Source organism: Lygodium microphyllum, chromosome 27 (genome assembly GCF_053477565.2).
Source record: "Lygodium microphyllum isolate KBCC chromosome 27, Lygodium_microphyllum_v1.1.10, whole genome shotgun sequence".
NCBI classification, from domain to species: Eukaryota; Viridiplantae; Streptophyta; class Polypodiopsida; order Schizaeales; family Lygodiaceae; genus Lygodium; species Lygodium microphyllum.
This window is the reverse complement of record NC_141161.1, coordinates 126,715,409-126,734,088: the sequence shown is the minus strand read 5'-3', so window position 1 is coordinate 126,734,088 and position 18,680 is coordinate 126,715,409. Positions and strand designations below refer to the sequence as shown.

Sequence of the window (18,680 nt, the reverse complement as noted above, 5' to 3'; positions counted from 1 at the left end):
ATTAAATGCTCCACCAGCCTGTGTTTTTTGATTTTCTGCCCTTAATTGTGGGTGGGCGACTGCTTGTACAGGCCGTTTTTACTGTCTTTTGCAGTTTTTGACTATTTTTTCTTCATTTTGCAGGCGTTGGCCTTCTTTTTTTATCAGATTTTTGGTTACACAACATGTAAACTCTCATTTTGTGAAGTCTTTGCTGCTGGTTTAGCTGTATTCCCTCTCCGTATACCCTCTATCCTCTATCTTCTCTTCTTCTCCTCTCCAGATGGCTCCTCCATGCACTTCTACAGATGATAAGTTGCATGGACTTGACTATCTTACATAGAGTGCTATGATGAAAGCTTGGTTTGTGCAGAAGCAGCTTTGGTACATTGTATGTGGAGCTATTCCTCAGCCTCAGTGTCCTTTTCCTCTTCCCAAAGATTTTGATGAAGACAACCATGAGGAAGCTATGCTTACATGGGATTCGGACCATGCCCGTGCATATTCTGCACTGCTTCAGTGTATTTCTAAAGAAGCTCTACCAATGGTTACCTCTTGTAGGACATCCCCAAAGATATAGTCGAAGCTTCAAATGTTGTACGAGGCACCTTTTCCTATGCGTGTTGTGACCCTTCATGGATGGCTTCAAAAAATGAAGTTTAAGTCCAAGGGCACCATTCAATCATTTTTGCTCCATGTTACACAAGTACAGGACCAACTTCAACACATGCAATCTGCCCTTCCAAAGGCACATCTAGTGGGTACGGTACTCTACAAGCTCCCCCCAAAGTTTGATGGAGTGGCGAATGCTTTGAGGGTGCAGACATCCTCTACACCTGTGAGCTTTTCACATATGCCCTCGATGCTACTTGACCATGAGACATCTTTGCGTTTACAAGCATAGTTGCACTCGTACGTAGTACGAACTGGTTCGTACTATATGGTTTGTGCCGTACCGTATGAATTCGTACCAAAAAACAAGCACCTTTTTTTTTCTTTTTTTCTCTTTTTTTTTGTATGGTGGTTGTTGGTGGTGGTTTGGGTTGTTAACTGTTGTTGTTGTGGTGGTGGTTTGGGTTGTTAACTGTTGTTGTTGTGGTGGTGGTGATGATTTTGTAGCCTTGATCGATCAACCAAGAAAGGGGATGGAAGCTTGATTAGACTTCTCATACATGTTTTGTTATGATTTATCCTAGAGCCAAAGGCCATACATAAGGTATTCAAGCAATTCCAAACGTTTCTAATTGATGTCCAATCATTTTTCACAATATGTTAGTGTCATCAATAAATAAATTCAGCATCATTTGAGAATCATCAAGTAGCTTAATCCTATTGATTTTACCTTTGTTCACAGCCCATTTTGCACCACCCAACCCAAAGTATTAGTACACATTGCTAATAAAACTAGGCCAGAGGATAGCTTGGCCTAATGTACCTTCTGAGAGTACACGAATTAGTGAATGTACCATCGGTAGCTACTTTAGCCTTAGCAATGCCAAACAAAACCATAACAAAATTCATAAATCTTTTACCAAAACCTTTGGTGGTTTGTTTGGTAACTGTTGGTCTCACAGGTCATTTTGGCCTCTTGTAGACGTTAATAAAGCATCTCATGTCATTTCATCTCTCTCTCTCTCTCTCTCTCTCTCTCTCTCTCTCTCTCTCTCTCTCTCTCTCTCTCAACCTTCTCTCTCTCAAGCATACATACCTCTTATTTGTATGATCATTCATGTATGATGTATCCACTCCTATGTATGTACTTGTAAGTTGTAGTGCATGTTGCACATGCGGCATATGCCAGAGGTTTTGGTGTGTTACCCTCAAGTATTCATCTTATAAACTCCAATAGCATTGCTATTTAGACTTTAAACATCTGCTCTATCATCTGTAGTTCAAAGTAATGAAGTTATTTTTTTTTCGTACTAATATCGTACCGTACCTTATAAAATCTTAAGGTACCATTTAGTACCGTATTTTACCGTACCGTACCATATCGTACTTTTCATACCTGACAACTATGTTTACAGGGGAGGCTCTCATCTCATTATGGCGGTTCTAGTGAGGCCTTTGCAGCTTCAGAGAGCTGTGACAAGAAGAAGAAGTCGAAGGCCCAATGTTATCATTGTGGTAAGAAGGGTCACTTGCGAAAGGACTGCAAGGAGTTAGCAACCTCACGGAAAAAGAAGAAGAAGAAGCGGGATGCAAACTCCTTCGACACGTCATCCTCTTCCTCAGACTCCGACTTCGATCCTCCGACCAAGAAGTAGTCATGGAAGGGCTCCGCTTCTTCATATCGCAGGAAGGGCTTGATTGCCCCTTTCTCAACTGCTTTCTAGTCCAGGTGATGCGGTCATCCCTCACAACTCTTCGGTGCCAGAGAGAGAGTATGAGAGGGTGGTGAGATGGGGCAACCAAGCCTCATCTATAGAGGTATACAGGTGCACAAGTTCCAAAGAGGAACATTCCTCACGCATCGACCAAAGTCTAGCAGGTTCAAATCCTAGAGTGAAGGAATCGATTAGGCGCTGAGATCGAGGCAAACAGTCATTACGCACAGTGAGAGAGACAGAGTGCGAGTGAGCAGAGTAGAGAGTGAAGACGTTTTTTGGTACAATGACGAGTGCACCATTTTAGGTTTTAGATAGATATATGTATGAAAGTACAATGTGCTAAGGGTGTGTTCACACCCGTGCACATATAAAAGGCACGATGGCCCTTTATTCCAAACAACCTCCCACCTAAAGGCAATGTGTCTTAAGAGGAGAAAAGAATTAGCTAAGTCTAAGTATGTACAAAGCTGAAATAAATATATCTATCCAACTCCCATCATCTGTCAGCAATGAGCAAACCGCTCTGCTGGAAGACTCTTCGTGAGAAGGTCTACAGGATTATCATCTGTATGCACTTTGACAAGCTCAATGCTCTTGCTATCAAGTAAATCTCTAATGAAGTGATACTTCACCTATATGTGCTTTATCTTTGTATGAAAGACAGGATTCCGTGCTAGCATGATAGCACTCTGACTATCACAATGGAGAACAAGTAACTCTCTGATGCCAAGCTCTCCCACCAAATGTGAAAGCCATAAAGCCTCCTTGCATGCCTCAGTGGCAGCTATATACTCTGCCTCTGTAGTAGACAATGCGACACACTTTTGTAGCCTGGAGATCCAAGAGACCGCTCCTCCTGTGAAAGTAAACACGTACCCAGAAGTGGAATTCCTGTAGTCCGCATAACCAGCGTAGTCTGCATCCGTAAAGCCAACAACAAATGCCTTCTGCTTTCCAAAGCAGATGCACAACTCCTTTGTGCCTTTGAGGTATCTCATAATACCTTTCACTGCATCCCAATGCTTCTTACCAGGGGTTGCCATATATCTGCTAACCACTCCCACTGCAAAAGCAATGCCAGGACATGTAGCAACCATAGCATACATCAAACTGCCAACAGCTGAAGCATATGGTATCTTGGCCATTTCAACCTTCTCATCATCAGATATAGGGCTGTCCTCTGCACTGAGTTTCACATATGGAGGCAATGGAACCCCAATTGTTTCCCCCCCCTCCGTATTGAAACGCTGCAAAACTTTGGAGATATACTCCTACTGAGATAGATAGAGTAAGCCTTTAGATCTATCTCTGAGTATTCGCATGCCAAGAATGTGATTTGCATCACCCAAATCCTTCATGTCAAAGCTGCCATGAAGACTTTGCTTCAATGAATCCAAGGCATGAGTATCCCTGCCAACAATCAGCATGTCATCAACATACAAAACCAAGATAATCAGGCTGCCATCTACTGCCTTCTTTGTGTACAAGCAGTGATCCACTTGACTTCTATGAAAGCCTTGGGACTGCATGAATGTATCAAACTTATGATACCGTTCTCTTGGTGCTTGTTTCAGCCCGTACAAACTCCTTTTTAGTTTACATACCATTTGTTCTTTCCCTTGTTTAACAAACCCTTCAGGCTGCTGCATATATATCTTCATACAGATCACCATGTAAAAACACAGTCTTTACATCCATCTGTATGAGCTCCATATCCTCCACTACAACCAAGCCCAAAATAGTTCTCAATGTAGTCATCTTGACTACAGGAGAGAAAATCTCATCAAAGTCAATTCCATGCTCCTGTTTGTACCCCTTTGCAACCAATCTTACTTTGTACTTTGGTGAGGAATCAGAAGTCACCTTCATTTTGTAAACCCATTTGTATGGAAGGGTTTTCTGCCCTTTAGGCAACTGAACCAAGTCCCAAGTGCCATTTTTTTCAAGAGATTCCATCTCTGACAGCATGGCTTTATACCATTTCTTAATGTCCTGTCTGTCCATTGCTTCCTTGAAGCAAGACGGTTCACCAAAGTCTATCAACATGACATACTCAGCCACATTAATTACACCAAGAACAAATCTGTCAGGTTGTCTAGTAGCCCTAGACGATCTCCTAACCCAATGGTCATTGTTTGCTTGCTATTCCTACAAATTTCCATTTTCAGCATGCTGTCCTGGCATTTCAGCTTGCAAATCAGCATTAACAGCTTGCTGTCCTGGCTATTCCTACACATGTAATGGCTCATTTTCATGGGCAATAGCTAGCTGATCATTTCTTGCATTTACAAGTTCATTTACAGCACGTATTTGCTGCTGTATAGTGGGCACATTTTGCTGTCCAAAAGGTATTTCTTCCCAGAATACAACCCTACGAACCTCCTCAGTCTTTTCGGGTTGTTTGTGCATGCGATCTTCCCGAAAGATAACGTCATTGCTACGTGTTATTTTCCGTTTCTCGGGATCCCACAATTTATACCCCATTTCACCCTCGTCACCATATCCTAGGAAAATGCATTTACAGGACTTTGGCTCAAGTTTGCTGCGTTTTTCTTTACGAATGTGCACAAAAGCCTCGCAGCCAAACACTTTCAGATGAGCATATGAAGATGGCTTGCCCGACCACGCTTCTTGGGAAATTCCCCCCCCCCAAAGACCCGTTTGGTGACCGATTAATCAAGTGAACGGCTGTCATAACAGCCTCTGCCCAAAAACCATAGGGCAATGTAGCATGAGACAACATTGTACGGACCTTATCCTGTATGGTCCGATTCATACGCTCTGCAACTCCATTTTGGGGTGGATTATGAGGGGCAGTGAGCTCCCTCTTTATCCCTTGGCTGTCACAAAATGCCTGAAAGCCTTTGGACACATATCCCCACCATTGTCAGAGCGAAGACACTTAAGTGTCTTATCTGTCTGATTTTCAGCCAATGCCAAGAATTTTTTAAACTTATCAAGCACTTCATCCTTGCTACGAATAGGGTAAACCCATACTTTCCGTGTAGCATCATCGACAAAGGTGACAAAATATTTCTTTCCCCCTAAAGATAATCCTGGTATTTGACATACATCCGAATATACTAACTCTAGAGGAGAAGATTTCAAAGAAAGAGACTTTTTGTGAGAAGTCTCTGCATGTTTGCCATAAATACAATGATCACAATGCTCAAAATCAGCATAACGAAGACAAGGTAAGTAACCCAAACGAGAAATCACTTTCATTCCTGTTTGACTAATGTGTCCCAACCGGCCATGCCACTGTTGGGTGTAAAGGCCCTTCGCTACACTTCCCGTGTATATATTTTACTTGTACATGTGACCGCACTCTTGCGGGTGTAAATGTACCGTATCCTAAAACATAAATACATTCTTTGTGTGTGCCACACTGGTATACACCCAACTCAAGTCTCTACTCTCTCTGCACTCTCTACTGCTGAACACACTCCATTCTTGCTGCGCACACCACTTGGGCATTTTCGCTTTCCTTCAAACTGGTATCAGAGCTTCGGCTAAGGTGTGCGCGCTTCCCGGAGCCTGTGCGAGACATCGCCAACGCTTCACTCGTGAGAAATCAGCAAGTCGTCATCTCTACTGGTCAGGCGAGAGCACGCGCGAAACAGGCAACAGTGCTGCAGGCTCGTTTTTGCTCAGTCTGTAACCAAACAGGTCAGGCGCAGCCATTCCAGGTTAGCACAGGTCAGGTCGTCATCTTTCCAGGTCACGTTTCTGTTCAGGACAGTCAGGCGACAGTGTTCAGGTCACGTTTTACACAGGCCACAGCTGGACAGACAGTCACCAGGTCAGAAACAGGTCAGCGTGGACAGGCAACAGCCAAATCTGCTCAGCGACAGTCAGGCGACAGCTGACGTGGTCAGCGTGAACAGGCCCCGGTTCGCACATGCTATGACAGTGAAAGACATGTATATCACTAAAAGGGATGTAATAGATGCCTTGTTATCTACTCATGATGGTTTGTCACAATCATGGATCGTTGACAATGGTGCCTCATTTCATGTAACTCCATCTCTGGAGTGTTTTTCTACTTATGCAGCAGGTAATCTTGGGAAAGTTTACCTAGGGAATAATCATGCATGTGATATTGAAAGAGTGGGCACCATACACCTGGCTCTTGAAAATGGCCAGGAATTGATTCTTCATGATGTTAGGTATGTACCTGGCATTAAGAAGAGCTTGCTTTCTGTTGGTCAGTTAGATAGCAAGGGTTACTACACTACCTTTGGTGGTGGAATGTGGAAAACATAGAAAGGATCTATGCTGGTCACTAGAGGTGGTAAAAAGGGAACTTTGTATTATCTTCATTGCAAGGCACTTCCTGGAAAGTTTGTTGCAGTTGCAGAAGTACAGTCACACATGGAGCTATGGCATAAGTGTCTTGGACACATGAGCCAAAAGGGTTTGGATGCACTTTCTTCACTTGGAAGAGTTAATGTGAAAAACTCAAAGCTTGACTTTTGTGATGACTCTGTCTTTGGAAAACATGTAAAGAGATCATACTCTCATGGAGCCTCTAGGAAGGCATGTATCTTGGATTTAGTCCATTCCGATGTATGTACCATGCCAATAAAAACTCATAGTGGTTTCCGTTATTTTGTCTTTTATTGATGGCTGCTCTAGAAAGCTATGGGTTTATTTGCTTAAGCAGAAAAGTGAGGCATTGGATGTTTTTAAAAGGTTTTATGCATTTGTTAGTACTCAAAAGGGCCTAAAACTGAAATGCATAAGAACAGATAATGGGGGAGAGTACGTATCTAAACAATTTAATAGTTTTTGTGATGAAAATGGGATTAAACGAGAGCTTACAGCCCCTTATAATCCGTCATCTAATGGTATGGCTGAGCGAATGAATCGCACTTTATGTGAGAAGATTCGGTGCATGTTGTCCACAGCTAATCTCCCGCAATTGTTTTGGGGAGAGGCACTTAAAACCGCGGTGCATATTTGCAACCGATCTCCACATCGTGCACTTGATAGTGGCATCCCTGAAGAGGTTTGGTCTGGCAAACCTGCTTCATATGACCACTTAAGGGTCTTTGGCTGCCAATGCTATGTACATGTGCCTGTTGATAGCAGAACCAAACTTGACATGAAATCCCTCAAAGGCATTTTCATGGGTTATGGAGATGATGGTGAAATGGGTTATAGAGTTTGGGTTCCAAGCATGAAAAAGGCGCTACGTAGCCCAGATGTGGTATTTAACGAATCAAAGCTACTGAAAAATGCCACATCTAGTGATGTAGACAAAACGAAAGTGAAATTTCAGCATGATCAGTCACTTAAACAGCCATCAGCCACACTGAAAATTCAGCTCCATTTGATGCTGGTTATGATAATCAGCGTGTCATTATTAAGCCAGATGCAAATGGGCAGCAAAGGGATGCTGAAAATCAGTTTGGGCAACAAAATCAGCATGTTGAACATCAATTACAGCAGCCTGAAAATTTATTACAACAACCTGAAAATGCAGTTCAGCAGCCAAATAATGAGGTCATTGGCATTCCTTTGGATGTAGATCCATTGCTTAATAACACAGATCATTGGGTGAGAAGGTCTACACGTGTCAGGAGACCCATATAGAGGTTTGATCCCTCTTTGGACTGCATTTTACTCACAGATGAGGGTGAGCCTCTTACATATAAAGAGGCATTGTCATGTGAGTTAAAGAAAAAGTGAGAGCAAGCTATGCAGGAAGAAATGAAGTCATTGTATCAGAATGATACTTGGGATTTGGTTTCATTGCCCAAAGATAGGAAAGCTATTCCTAACAAGTGGGTCTACAAAATCAAATGTGTGGATGGCAAACCCAAATACAAAGCCAGGCTTGTGGCTAAGGGTTATGCTCAGAAAGAGGGGATTGACTTTCAGAAAGTCTTTTCACCTGTTGTCAAAATGACCACTCTTTAGGTATTGTTTGCTATTGTTGCATCTATGGATCTTGAACTTGATCAGATGGATGTTAGAACTGCATTCCTGCATGGTGATTAGAAAAAGAGCTGTATATGAAACAGCCAGAGAGCTTTGTTATGCCAGGAAAGGAGCATTTGGTGTGCAAGCTTAAGAGAAGCTTGTATGGCTTAAAACAAGCTCCTAGACAGTGGTATAAGAAGTTTGATGCCTTCATGCTCTCACATGGGTTTAAAAGAAGCAATGCAGATCACTGCTTATACACAAAGAAGGCTGATGATGGAAGCCTTATTATCCTTGTGATTTATGTGGATGATATGCTTATTGTTGGTAAGCATAAGAGCCAGGTTAATGCATTGAAAAGACAACTGAATTCAGTCTTTTCCATGAAGGACTTGGGTGCAGCTGAACATATTTTGGGCATGCGTGTGACGAGCGATAGAGAGCAGAAGCTCTTATTTCTCTCACAAGAAAAGTACATCAACAAAGTGCTTGATCGTTTCTCTATGATAGATGCTAAGTCACTTGGTGTTCCATTACCACCATACCTTAAGCTTAGCAAAGCTAATTTGCCCAAAAGATGACATGGCAGCCAACTCTATGAAGGGTGTTCCTTATGCTTCAGCTTGTGGATCACTCATGTATGCTACTAGACCTGACATTGCTCATGCAGTGGGAATTGTGAGCAGGTTTATGTCGAACCCTGGCAAAGCACATTGGGAGGCAGTGAAATGCATCTTTCGATACCTTAAGGGCACACAAAGAAAATGTATTTGCTATCGAAAGGGTACATTAGATCTACAGGGATATTGTGATGCAGACATGGCAAGTGACTTGGATACTCGCAAGTCTACTAGTGGGTATATATTTACCTTGACTGGTGGGGCAGTTTCTTGGTGCTCTAGATTGCAAAAGATAGTAGCACTTTCTACCACTGAGGCTGAATATATTTCAGCCACTGAAGCTTCGAAAGAAGCTGTTTGGCTTGGTCGCTTGGTCAAGGATTTTGGGCTGCCCACCAAAACACCTGTACTTGGATGTGATAGCCAGAGTGCTATATGTCTGGCTAAGAATGCCATGTTTCATGCACGTACTAAACATACTGATGTATGGTACCACTTTATCAGATAAGTTCTGGATGATGGTCTAGTCACACTAACTAAGATCAAAACACAAGATAACCCTGCAGATGCTCTCACAAAAAATCTTGCAAAGGCTCAGCATGAGCATTGCATTCGACTAGTGGGAGTTGGTTAAAGGTTTGCTCATGACCTTTAAGTGGGAGATCGTTGGGTGTAAAGGCCCTTCGCTACACTTCCCGTGTATATATTTTACTTGTACATGTGACCGCACTCTTGCGGGTGTAAATGTACCGTACCCTAAAACATAAATACATTCTTTCATTCTTTGTGTGTGCCACACTGGTACACACCCAACTCAAGTCTCTACTCTCTCTACACTCTCTACTGCTGCTGAACACACTCCATTCTCGTTGCGCACACCACTTGGGCATTTTCGCTTTCCTTCAACCACAAAGAAACACTTGGCTACTCAGTCACGGTAACAACATGGTCACACACACTAGATACATGAAGTGGATACAACGTATCACTCTTGCAACCTCTGGCAATAACCCTAGATCCCTTATAGATCTTCCATTTTTCATCACCAAAGGTGGTATGAAAACCATCATCATCTAGCTGCCCTGTGCTGATCAAGCTCTTCTTGAACTGAGGTACATGCCATACATGCTGAAGTGTAAAGATAGAGCCATGTTGAAACTGTAATTGCACACTGCCAATACCTACAATCTCACATGCATAGTTGTCCCCAAGATGGACAACACCATGTCAACCCCCTGTATATGCGGAAAACCACTAACGATGAGGGGTGACATGAAAGGAAGCACCTGAATCAAGAATCCAGGTACGCATGTCATCATCTGTATCTGCAAGTAGAGCATGTGCACCAAAATGTGAAGAGACAAAGAGTACATCACTCCCACTACCACTGTCATGAGTGACTACATTCACCTCTTCAATTTTTACACTGCTCTTCTTAGGCTGACTGTCCTTCTTCTCTTCCTTGCAATCATCTGTCTTCTTGCCTTTTCCTTTCTCTTTCTTCCATTTGTAGCAATCACGTTTAAAGTGACCCTTCTTGCCACAATGATGGCATTCAACATCTTTGCCACGTGATTTACTGCGTCCCTTGCCATCATATTTGCCCTTTTGCTGTGATCTGCCCCTAGTATGCAAAGCACTAGAAGGCTTACTGGATGCATTGTTCTACCGATTCATCTCTTCCATAAGTAGAGCACTCTCTACATCAGCATACAAAAGGATCACATTAGAATTGCTCATAGCAGTCTTGCATGTATCCCAACTCTCTGGTAGAGTGCAAAGCAAGAAAATAGCCTTAAATTCCTCATCAATCATGAACTTCAAGGCAACCAACTGGCTGAAAGTGGAGTTAAACTCACTCAAGTGAGTAGACATTGTTGTACCTTCTTTCATACGCAAATCCATAAGCTTTTTTAGCCAAGACACTTTACTTGCAACGCTCTTCTGTGCATACAGTTCTTCCAATCTAGTCCATATAGCATATGCAAAATCCAAACCTTCAATGTTGAAGAGCAAGGCATCAGAAATCGATAGCTCTATGGTTGAGCATGCAAGCTCATTCAACTCATCCCAATCGTCCTGATCCATGTCTGCAGGCTTTGCCCCTTTAGTTTTGATCGGCTTTGCCTACTTCTTTTGTAACAGGATATTGTAGCACTGTTTTTGCCACTCTGCAAAATTATGTGCGCCTTCAAGCTTCTTTATATGCATAAAATTACTATATCATTGCTGCCAGCCATGGTTTTCAGCTCAAAAGTGACCAAAAAACCAGTAAATGCTAGCCCAAATTGTCACCCAAGTGACAAAGGTACAAACAAGTACCAATCAGCAAGAAATGACCACGCAGAAGTACAGATTTCAGATCTGTAATTCAGATTTCAAAAGCACCAAACCAAGTGCTACAGCATTATCCAACTGATTACAGCTGTTCCAAAGGGTGCATCACATTACATGAGAAATTCCAAAATTTCAGCTGCAATTTCTGTTGTACGTGTACCCACAGGCATAAAATTTGACACGAATGGTCAAAAGCCCCAAAAATTTTGTGCTCAAAAGCGTCAAACACACATCTGCATTTCCTCTATCGTGCATAGGACTGTCCAATTTTGCCAAAATAAAGCAATTTCAGCAAAACCCCCAAATTTTACCAAGTGTTGATGTCCAAATTGCGCGGAATTCAACCTGCATGTACATAAAATGACCAAATGCTGCACAAATTTTGCCCAATTTGCAAAAGACCCCAAATTGCACGGGGTCCAATGTGCCTCAATGTCGAGAAATTGGGTTAATTTCAGCCCAATTTGTGCATGTACATGAAAAGCCCCAAATGTCGGGGACAAAATGTCACAAATTCCTGCAATTTTTGAGACAAATTTGCTTGTCCTGCATCAAATTTCCCAAATCTGGGAAAAGCCCCAAATTTCTGGGCTAAATGTTGAGAAATTTCACTCAGATGAGCAAAATTTCAACAATTTTGGCAAAATCCCCAATTCAAATGCGCACAATGTCTACAATTCCGACGCAGATGCCTCAATTTTTCACGAACAGTGCTCAGTCTGGCAAAGCCCCAACTTTTTGGGCCAAAATTGCACAAATCTGATGTTTTGTGCTTGCACGCACGAACCCCGGTTAGAGGAACGAGTTTGAGAAAAGGATTTTTTTTTGAAAAAAAAATGTTTCAAATGACGGGTCCGTTGACCAGTCAGGCCTGTCTCCCGTCCTCCCTGTTGCGCGCTCGCCCGCTGGTCCCGTCACCGTCACGCGCTGGTCAACGGAAAGACAAACCAGCTGGTCAGCGCTTGACCATCACCGTCGCCCGCTGGTCCCGTCACCGTCGCACGCTGGTCCAAGCGCCTGTTGCAGGTCAATCGCAGCCTGCCACGCAATGGCTGCTGCCCACTACTCTGTTCGACCGTGATGCGTGTCGTCTATCGCCTGCCAATCGCCACGAGCCTTGTCACACAGCTAGAGCTTGGCCCTCGCACACTCTCCACAGCCTGTCCGCTTTCTACAGCTCACAACTGCCTCAGCCTGACTAACAATCGTGCTCAGCACCTGCAGCACCTTACGCTCCAATACCAGTTTGAAGGAATCGATTAGGCACTGAGATCGAGGCAGACAATCATTATGCGCAGTGAGAGAGACAGAGAGAGTGCGAGTGAGCAAAGTAGAGAGTGAACACGTTTTTCGGTACAATGACGAGTGTACCACTTTAGGTTTTAGATAGATATATGTATGAAAGTACAATGTGCTAAGGGTGTGTTCACACCCGTGCACATATAAAAGGCACCATGGCCCTTTATTCCCAACATGGAGTTGGGATCGACATCCAGGTTCATGATGAGTTATTTCTCTAACAGAGAGTGGGATTGGCTCCTAGTCTTGAGCTCACATGACGGGACACTTTGGCGGTCTTTTCCAAAGGCGAGGAATCCATGGTCACATGGTCAAAGGCATTTTTGACACGATAGTCTTGTATGCTACTGTGAGACATTGTTGATAGACACAGAGATCTATTATGACTCCTCTATTTTCAAGGGCTGGTATGATCAACATTGACCTCAAGTTCTCTCTGAGGCACCTTAGTGGTGGCTTGATCATCCACTACTTGGGTATCCAAAGTTCTACTCTAGTGGTCCTTTGTTATATCTGATAATCCTTGTATCATTATATTGTATCCGATTCCCCATGATCTGAGAGGGTGTTAGCAATCTAGTCAACTCGTGAGTCTGGGCTATGCTTGATATTATCGGGTAACTTAGGCATTTTATAGTGATCATTTTAGTGATTATTTAGGCATTTATTGCTAGCCGACTAGTTGCCATATTTGGCATATTTTGGGCCTATTTATTCAGTGGCTCCTCCTCTCATTTTGTTATCATCATTCTTCAGGTGGTCTTCCTATTTAAGAGAGGAGCCAATGCCGGTGCCCACACAACCAGTGACTCACTATTGCACGCGTCACTCTCATGTTTGTTATATGGATTCCATTTCCCAAGCACATCTCTAAGTTCTCTTCCTTTGCAGTGTTCTTTTGTTCTTTTGTCTTGTGTTTAGCAATTTATTTCAGCACTTGTCTATACTTCCACTGTTGCATCACTTCTAACAAGAAAGAGGTTTGAGAGAGAAGGGGGATGTGACACAATGAGAGAGAGAGAGAGAGAGAAAAAGAAAAAAGAAAGAAGGAAAAAAGGAAAAAGAAAGAAAGAAAGAAAGTTGTAGGCTTACGTAAGAGTGACAAAAAAAACCATGTCTTTTCGTACTAATTTGTATTGACCATACGATATCGTGTTGTACAGAGATCAGTCCATATTACATATAGAGACAACCTTGATTATCAGCCCATAGTCCACTATCTTTGAGCTGCCACTACTTATTTCAATTGACCCAAACATAGATCTACATTTGCAGCTATTGATCACATGCACAAGCTGCATGTTGTGTTTCAAAATATGTACAAAGTATGATACACTCTCCAATCATCACTCTACCCCAATTCTTCAAAGACGAGTTCAAGGTCTTGTATTCACTCTACGTAGTGTGATTACTGCATTGAGCATTGTATTTATGTGTTTTGTTGTACACTTATGTTTATCTTTGGTGCTCAAGTATTTCGTTACAAGCAATGTTCTCATACCCATTCTCAATGTTAATCCTTTATCCTCTCAATTCCTCTATCTTCCTTCTTTTACTCTTCTCAATGTTTTGACTCAAATAGAAAATGTTTTTCTCCTCAAGCCACGTCCCCTTAGGGAATGAGCTCAATTACCAACCTAAGAGTGAGGAGAGAGAATCGGCCTTTCTCCATCGTTGTACAACAATACATTGATATGGTTTTCTTCATGTTCTTGAAATGGAAGACAAACTCAAGAAGGAGGTGTTGTAATGATTTTAAAGATCTGTTGTCCGATAAAACAACCACCAAAAAGAGAAAGAGAGAGATTTGACAACGGAGGAGTGGAGATTGATCATGGAGATGGCTAGGACCAACTTTGGGGCAATCTTCAACTATTGTACATGAATTTACAGTAAGGAAAACCGATGCAGAATGAGAGGAAATGAGCTCTTTTTGTAGAAGAAAGGGAGACTTAGTGCAAAAAGAGAAAGTAGAGTGGTGCAAAACAAACGTCCAACCATATGTCATGAGATGTGACAAGTGGTGGAATACTTGAAAGCTTGTGTCACAAGTGTCCTAACACTCATCTTTTCTCTATGGTCTTCCTTTTTGGGCTGAGAATTGTCAAGAATAGAAACAACAAAATTTGGTAAGCACCACTAGAACACAAAACTTACTATTTTGAAAATGTCATCCCTACTTTCTAAAACTAGCATTTTTAGACCAATTTGAGGCTCCCAAAATTTAGGGTCCCCCATGTGGATATCATGTGAAAGCTCCTTTTGACTATACTACAAAAATAGTGTCAGAATCCCCATGTGAGTTTTCTACGCAAAGATATGTGTTTATGTAGGCTGAAATGCACATTGTACAAAAAATTTCATAATCAAAACATCTTGCTGATTGTAATCATCTATCCTAGCACATATAGCCCATACTTCACAGCATCAATCATTTCTTTGTGCAAGTTTGATCCTCGTTCAAGTTCCCCTAATAAGCACCCAATTGAATCATAAAAGTGAGCGTGTACTATCTATCTTTCTTCTCACTCACTCCATGGGTCGACCGTTACCTATAATGACTACTCATCAATGGCCAACTCTAATGCACTTTTTAATATCTTATAATTACAAAAGAAACAAATTCAATAGACAACTAATTATGCGAATTAATAAAAACCATAGAAAAAAAATTCGTTGTGTTGCAATAGTCACCCTCAAGGAGTAATGTTAAGCCTTGGCTCCTAGTGGAAGGGTTCTAATCAACCAAATTCACTGCATTAAACTTCAATGACAAGCATAATAATAGGCTCGACCAGTACCCTTGCTTCAATGCAACAAATTAAGCAATGATTCTTCATGTGCAAAAGAGTCTTATAGATAAGGTGACTTTGTGATCAAGGTTGATTATTTGCCAAATACACAGCACTTGGACTAAGATATGCTCATTTATTCTCCAACATACTATCTTGATAGACTACACATTGTGGCAACGCAAAAAGTGGGACTATGAGCAGTGGGAGAGCAAGAAAGGGGTACACACAGAAGAAAATGCAAAAGATGACAAAGGAAACAAAACTCAAATTGAACTAAAATAAATGGGAAAGAATGTTGATACAATAGCCCCTGCACACATGCCTTGGCATATCAATGAGGGGACCGAAATCTCAAGGGCATGAGATTGAGAATTTTGATTGAGGGGAGACCAAAGAGAGAAGATGATGGTTGTTTGAGTGATGGCGATAGCAAAATGATATGATGGAGGGTCGAAGGGCAAGAGGAGAAGGCACATGAATGAGGGGACCGAATTCCCAAATGCATGAGATGGAGAATTTTGATTGAAAGGAGACCAAAGAGAGACAATGATGGTTTGTTTGAGTGATGGCGATAGCAAAACAATATGACGGAGGGTTGAAGGGCAAGAGGAAGCTGGTCTTTAAATAGGGAGGCATGGACTAAACGGTTTGACTTGCAGCCCCTAAATCAGTCAACAGCTGAAAAGGGAGGAAAAATTGACTGCCTGCCTGTACAAAGTGGCTGCATTGCCTAATGCCCACAATATAGAACAGACCAGATGATTGCTGATGTGCCATGTGGGCTGCCTAAGATAAGGCTGGAACAAATCTGAGAAGACAATGGACAGGACTGAGCAAGCTGAGAAAGCCCTGATCTTCCACCTGATGTGCCTATGATGACAGCAACTATCAACAGAGAAAAAATGATGTGCATGTCAAAGCTCCGAAAATCCTCCTGTGAAGACTCACAAGTAGGAGATGACCACAAAAAAAGGCACATGAGCAAGCTTGCTGACACCACCTCTCAAATCCTAGGTGTGGCTGAAAACCACAAAAAGCCAATAGAAGATTGGAATGCATCAATCTCAATGTGCTCCAATCGATGACGAAAACTAGTCAAGTACCATAATAACCTCTCAAGATGAGAATGTGATGAAATGGGTGTCAAGCACATGCCAATGGGAGCGAAAGGGCTCGAATAGATAGTATCCAATTGGAAATCTGACTAGACGATAATAGTGAGGAGCTATTAAAGGCGTCGTAAAGCACTCCTACCACAGATGAACATCGTGGATCAAAGGGCTCAACATGGACATGCTAATAGCAAGAAAATATGGCCTCCAAGAAGAAAGAAAGTAACCACGACATGAAATCAAGGCCCTACCAATATGGTGAACCCTTAAAAAGCTACTCATAATACTAGGAATCCACCTCTGCAATTGATAGAAGTGTAAAAATGTGCTAGGTTTTACAAAGAAAACAAAGGGTATACGAACTCAACTAAAACACAATGAGTTCAAACAATGACACAACATGCAAAAAGAAGGAGGACATAGCTATACAGCCATCACATATTATTGTGGGAGCGGGCTGACAGAGAGTGTTGCCCTCTGCATATACGGATCTCAAGTGCAACAATACCACCGAGAATGAAATCAATGCGATAAACTGGAGCTGAATGTTGAATCTGATGTCATAGAGCAGCCAGCAACATAAACTCAACACAATGGAGATGTCTAATAGCAAGCACCTACTGCAATAGATGTGAAGGATGCTGGGCAGCACCTTGGAACCATAAATGCAGACCTTCAGACACTAGAGGAGACTAGCAACGGCAATAGTAGCTGAGGCATTGGGCTGCTGACTGAAACACAGCAGCAGATGGCCTCCAAGAAGTAAGGCGGCTGCAGGGGAGGACCCCCATAGCTGGCAGCAACACTAGCAAGCTGGGTGGCAAGCTGGCAGCAATGGCAGCATCTTCTAATGCCTGGATGACGGCTTTTGGGGCTGAGGATCAAGGCTGATGATGAAGGCAATAATACTAATGGTAATGATTATCAAGGTGATGGCACACAATGTGGGTTAGTATAAATGTGGCACTAAGTCCCTTTTATAGAAACATGCTAGAGCTGGAAAAAGTGTCGTGTGCCATACGAAAAGAAAAATAGTCCATGTTGGGACTGTTCAATGAGCTTTAAAAATACAATAATTTATTTATAAGGCAAGTTTCAATAACTCAACAAGAAGGGATGATTAATACACAGCTACATCACCGATATCAATATTCCCCTTTGAAAGGAATAAGGGACCTAAGGGAACCACCAAAGGAGATGGTGGCTTTTTAGACAAGTAAAGCCATTAACTAAGAGGAGATGGGAACCCCAAGTGCAAAACATGGAGGACTTCCATTCTATAACTCAATGGGAGCAGAGTAAACATTTCATGCACAAGCAAAAGCTCACAAGCGTCATAAGTGTCCTGAACAATGGTGTGAGGGCAAGGCTCCTATCGACTAGTTCGTTCAAAGAAGTGACAACTCCAAATTGGCCTTAGATAGTCACCAAGGCAGTGACCCGCAAAGTACTAAATCCTTAAGTTTGAAATTCTAATGACATTAATATTTTTTAATCCAAAACAAAAGCCCATCGAGTGCCATTCTCAACTTTTACCTTTGTAACCCAGTATTGAGCAGCTAGTGATGTTCAAAAGTCCACATTCAAATAGCCACATTCTATCATATTAAGCATCGCTTGTTTGCGACAGTCCCAAATTACGATATGCAATGTTTCAAAGATATATGTATGTTTTTCTTTGTCAACTGCCTTGATTAGGTCTATGCAGCAATTAGGGCACCCTAGCCAGCAAGTAATATGGCAGTAAACAACCTCACAAGTACCTTGATTTGCTGTTTCCAGTCTTCAATACATGCAACAGGATCACAGAGCACCTGCAGAACCATGTACATCAACCACAACCCATAAGATTACATGATTTGAAAAGCTAACCTGCATGAACCCAGCAGCTTACAGAAGCATCAGCAGGTTCATATACGAAACATACTTGCAGGTACACATGAAATGATGTGCATTTACAATAGCTTAACATTGCCAGCATGAAATTCTCACCGTAGAAGATGATTTGATTGAATTCTTCGATCTTCTAGAGCGGCCAGTCTCTAGACCCATTAGACCATCCTCACCATTCAAAAATCAATGACTGCAGAAAGGACTCATACGCAGCAAATTATGGCATTAAAGATAATAATGAGCACTGTAAGGCTGAGCCCTTCATTCAACGAAACATGAACAACTCAAGCATCATAATCTGCCTCAACGTTCATTTTCCAAAAATGTGAAGCATATATGCTAAAAACTGAGCCTACCCATTAGAAAAGAAAGAGGCCTCCTGCTATC

At 42.1% G+C, this 18,680-nt stretch overlaps 1 protein-coding gene across 2 annotated transcripts in view; it reads right to left on the bottom strand.

Moving 5' to 3' along the window:
• The window catches only part of LOC148012810 (uncharacterized), a 71,549-nt gene that overhangs the window by 52,307 nt on the left and 562 nt on the right, over positions 1 to 18,680 (bottom strand). For both annotated transcript variants that reach the window (XM_087669619.1, XM_087669620.1), the window contains exons 2-3: positions 18,393 to 18,483; positions 18,164 to 18,214 (exon numbers count right to left, since the gene is read on the bottom strand). In XM_087669619.1, the coding sequence (XP_087525745.1) occupies positions 18,164 to 18,214; positions 18,393 to 18,452 (111 nt within the window). In that variant the 5' untranslated portion in view covers positions 18,453 to 18,483. The remainder of the gene's footprint in view (positions 1 to 18,163; positions 18,215 to 18,392; positions 18,484 to 18,680) is intronic.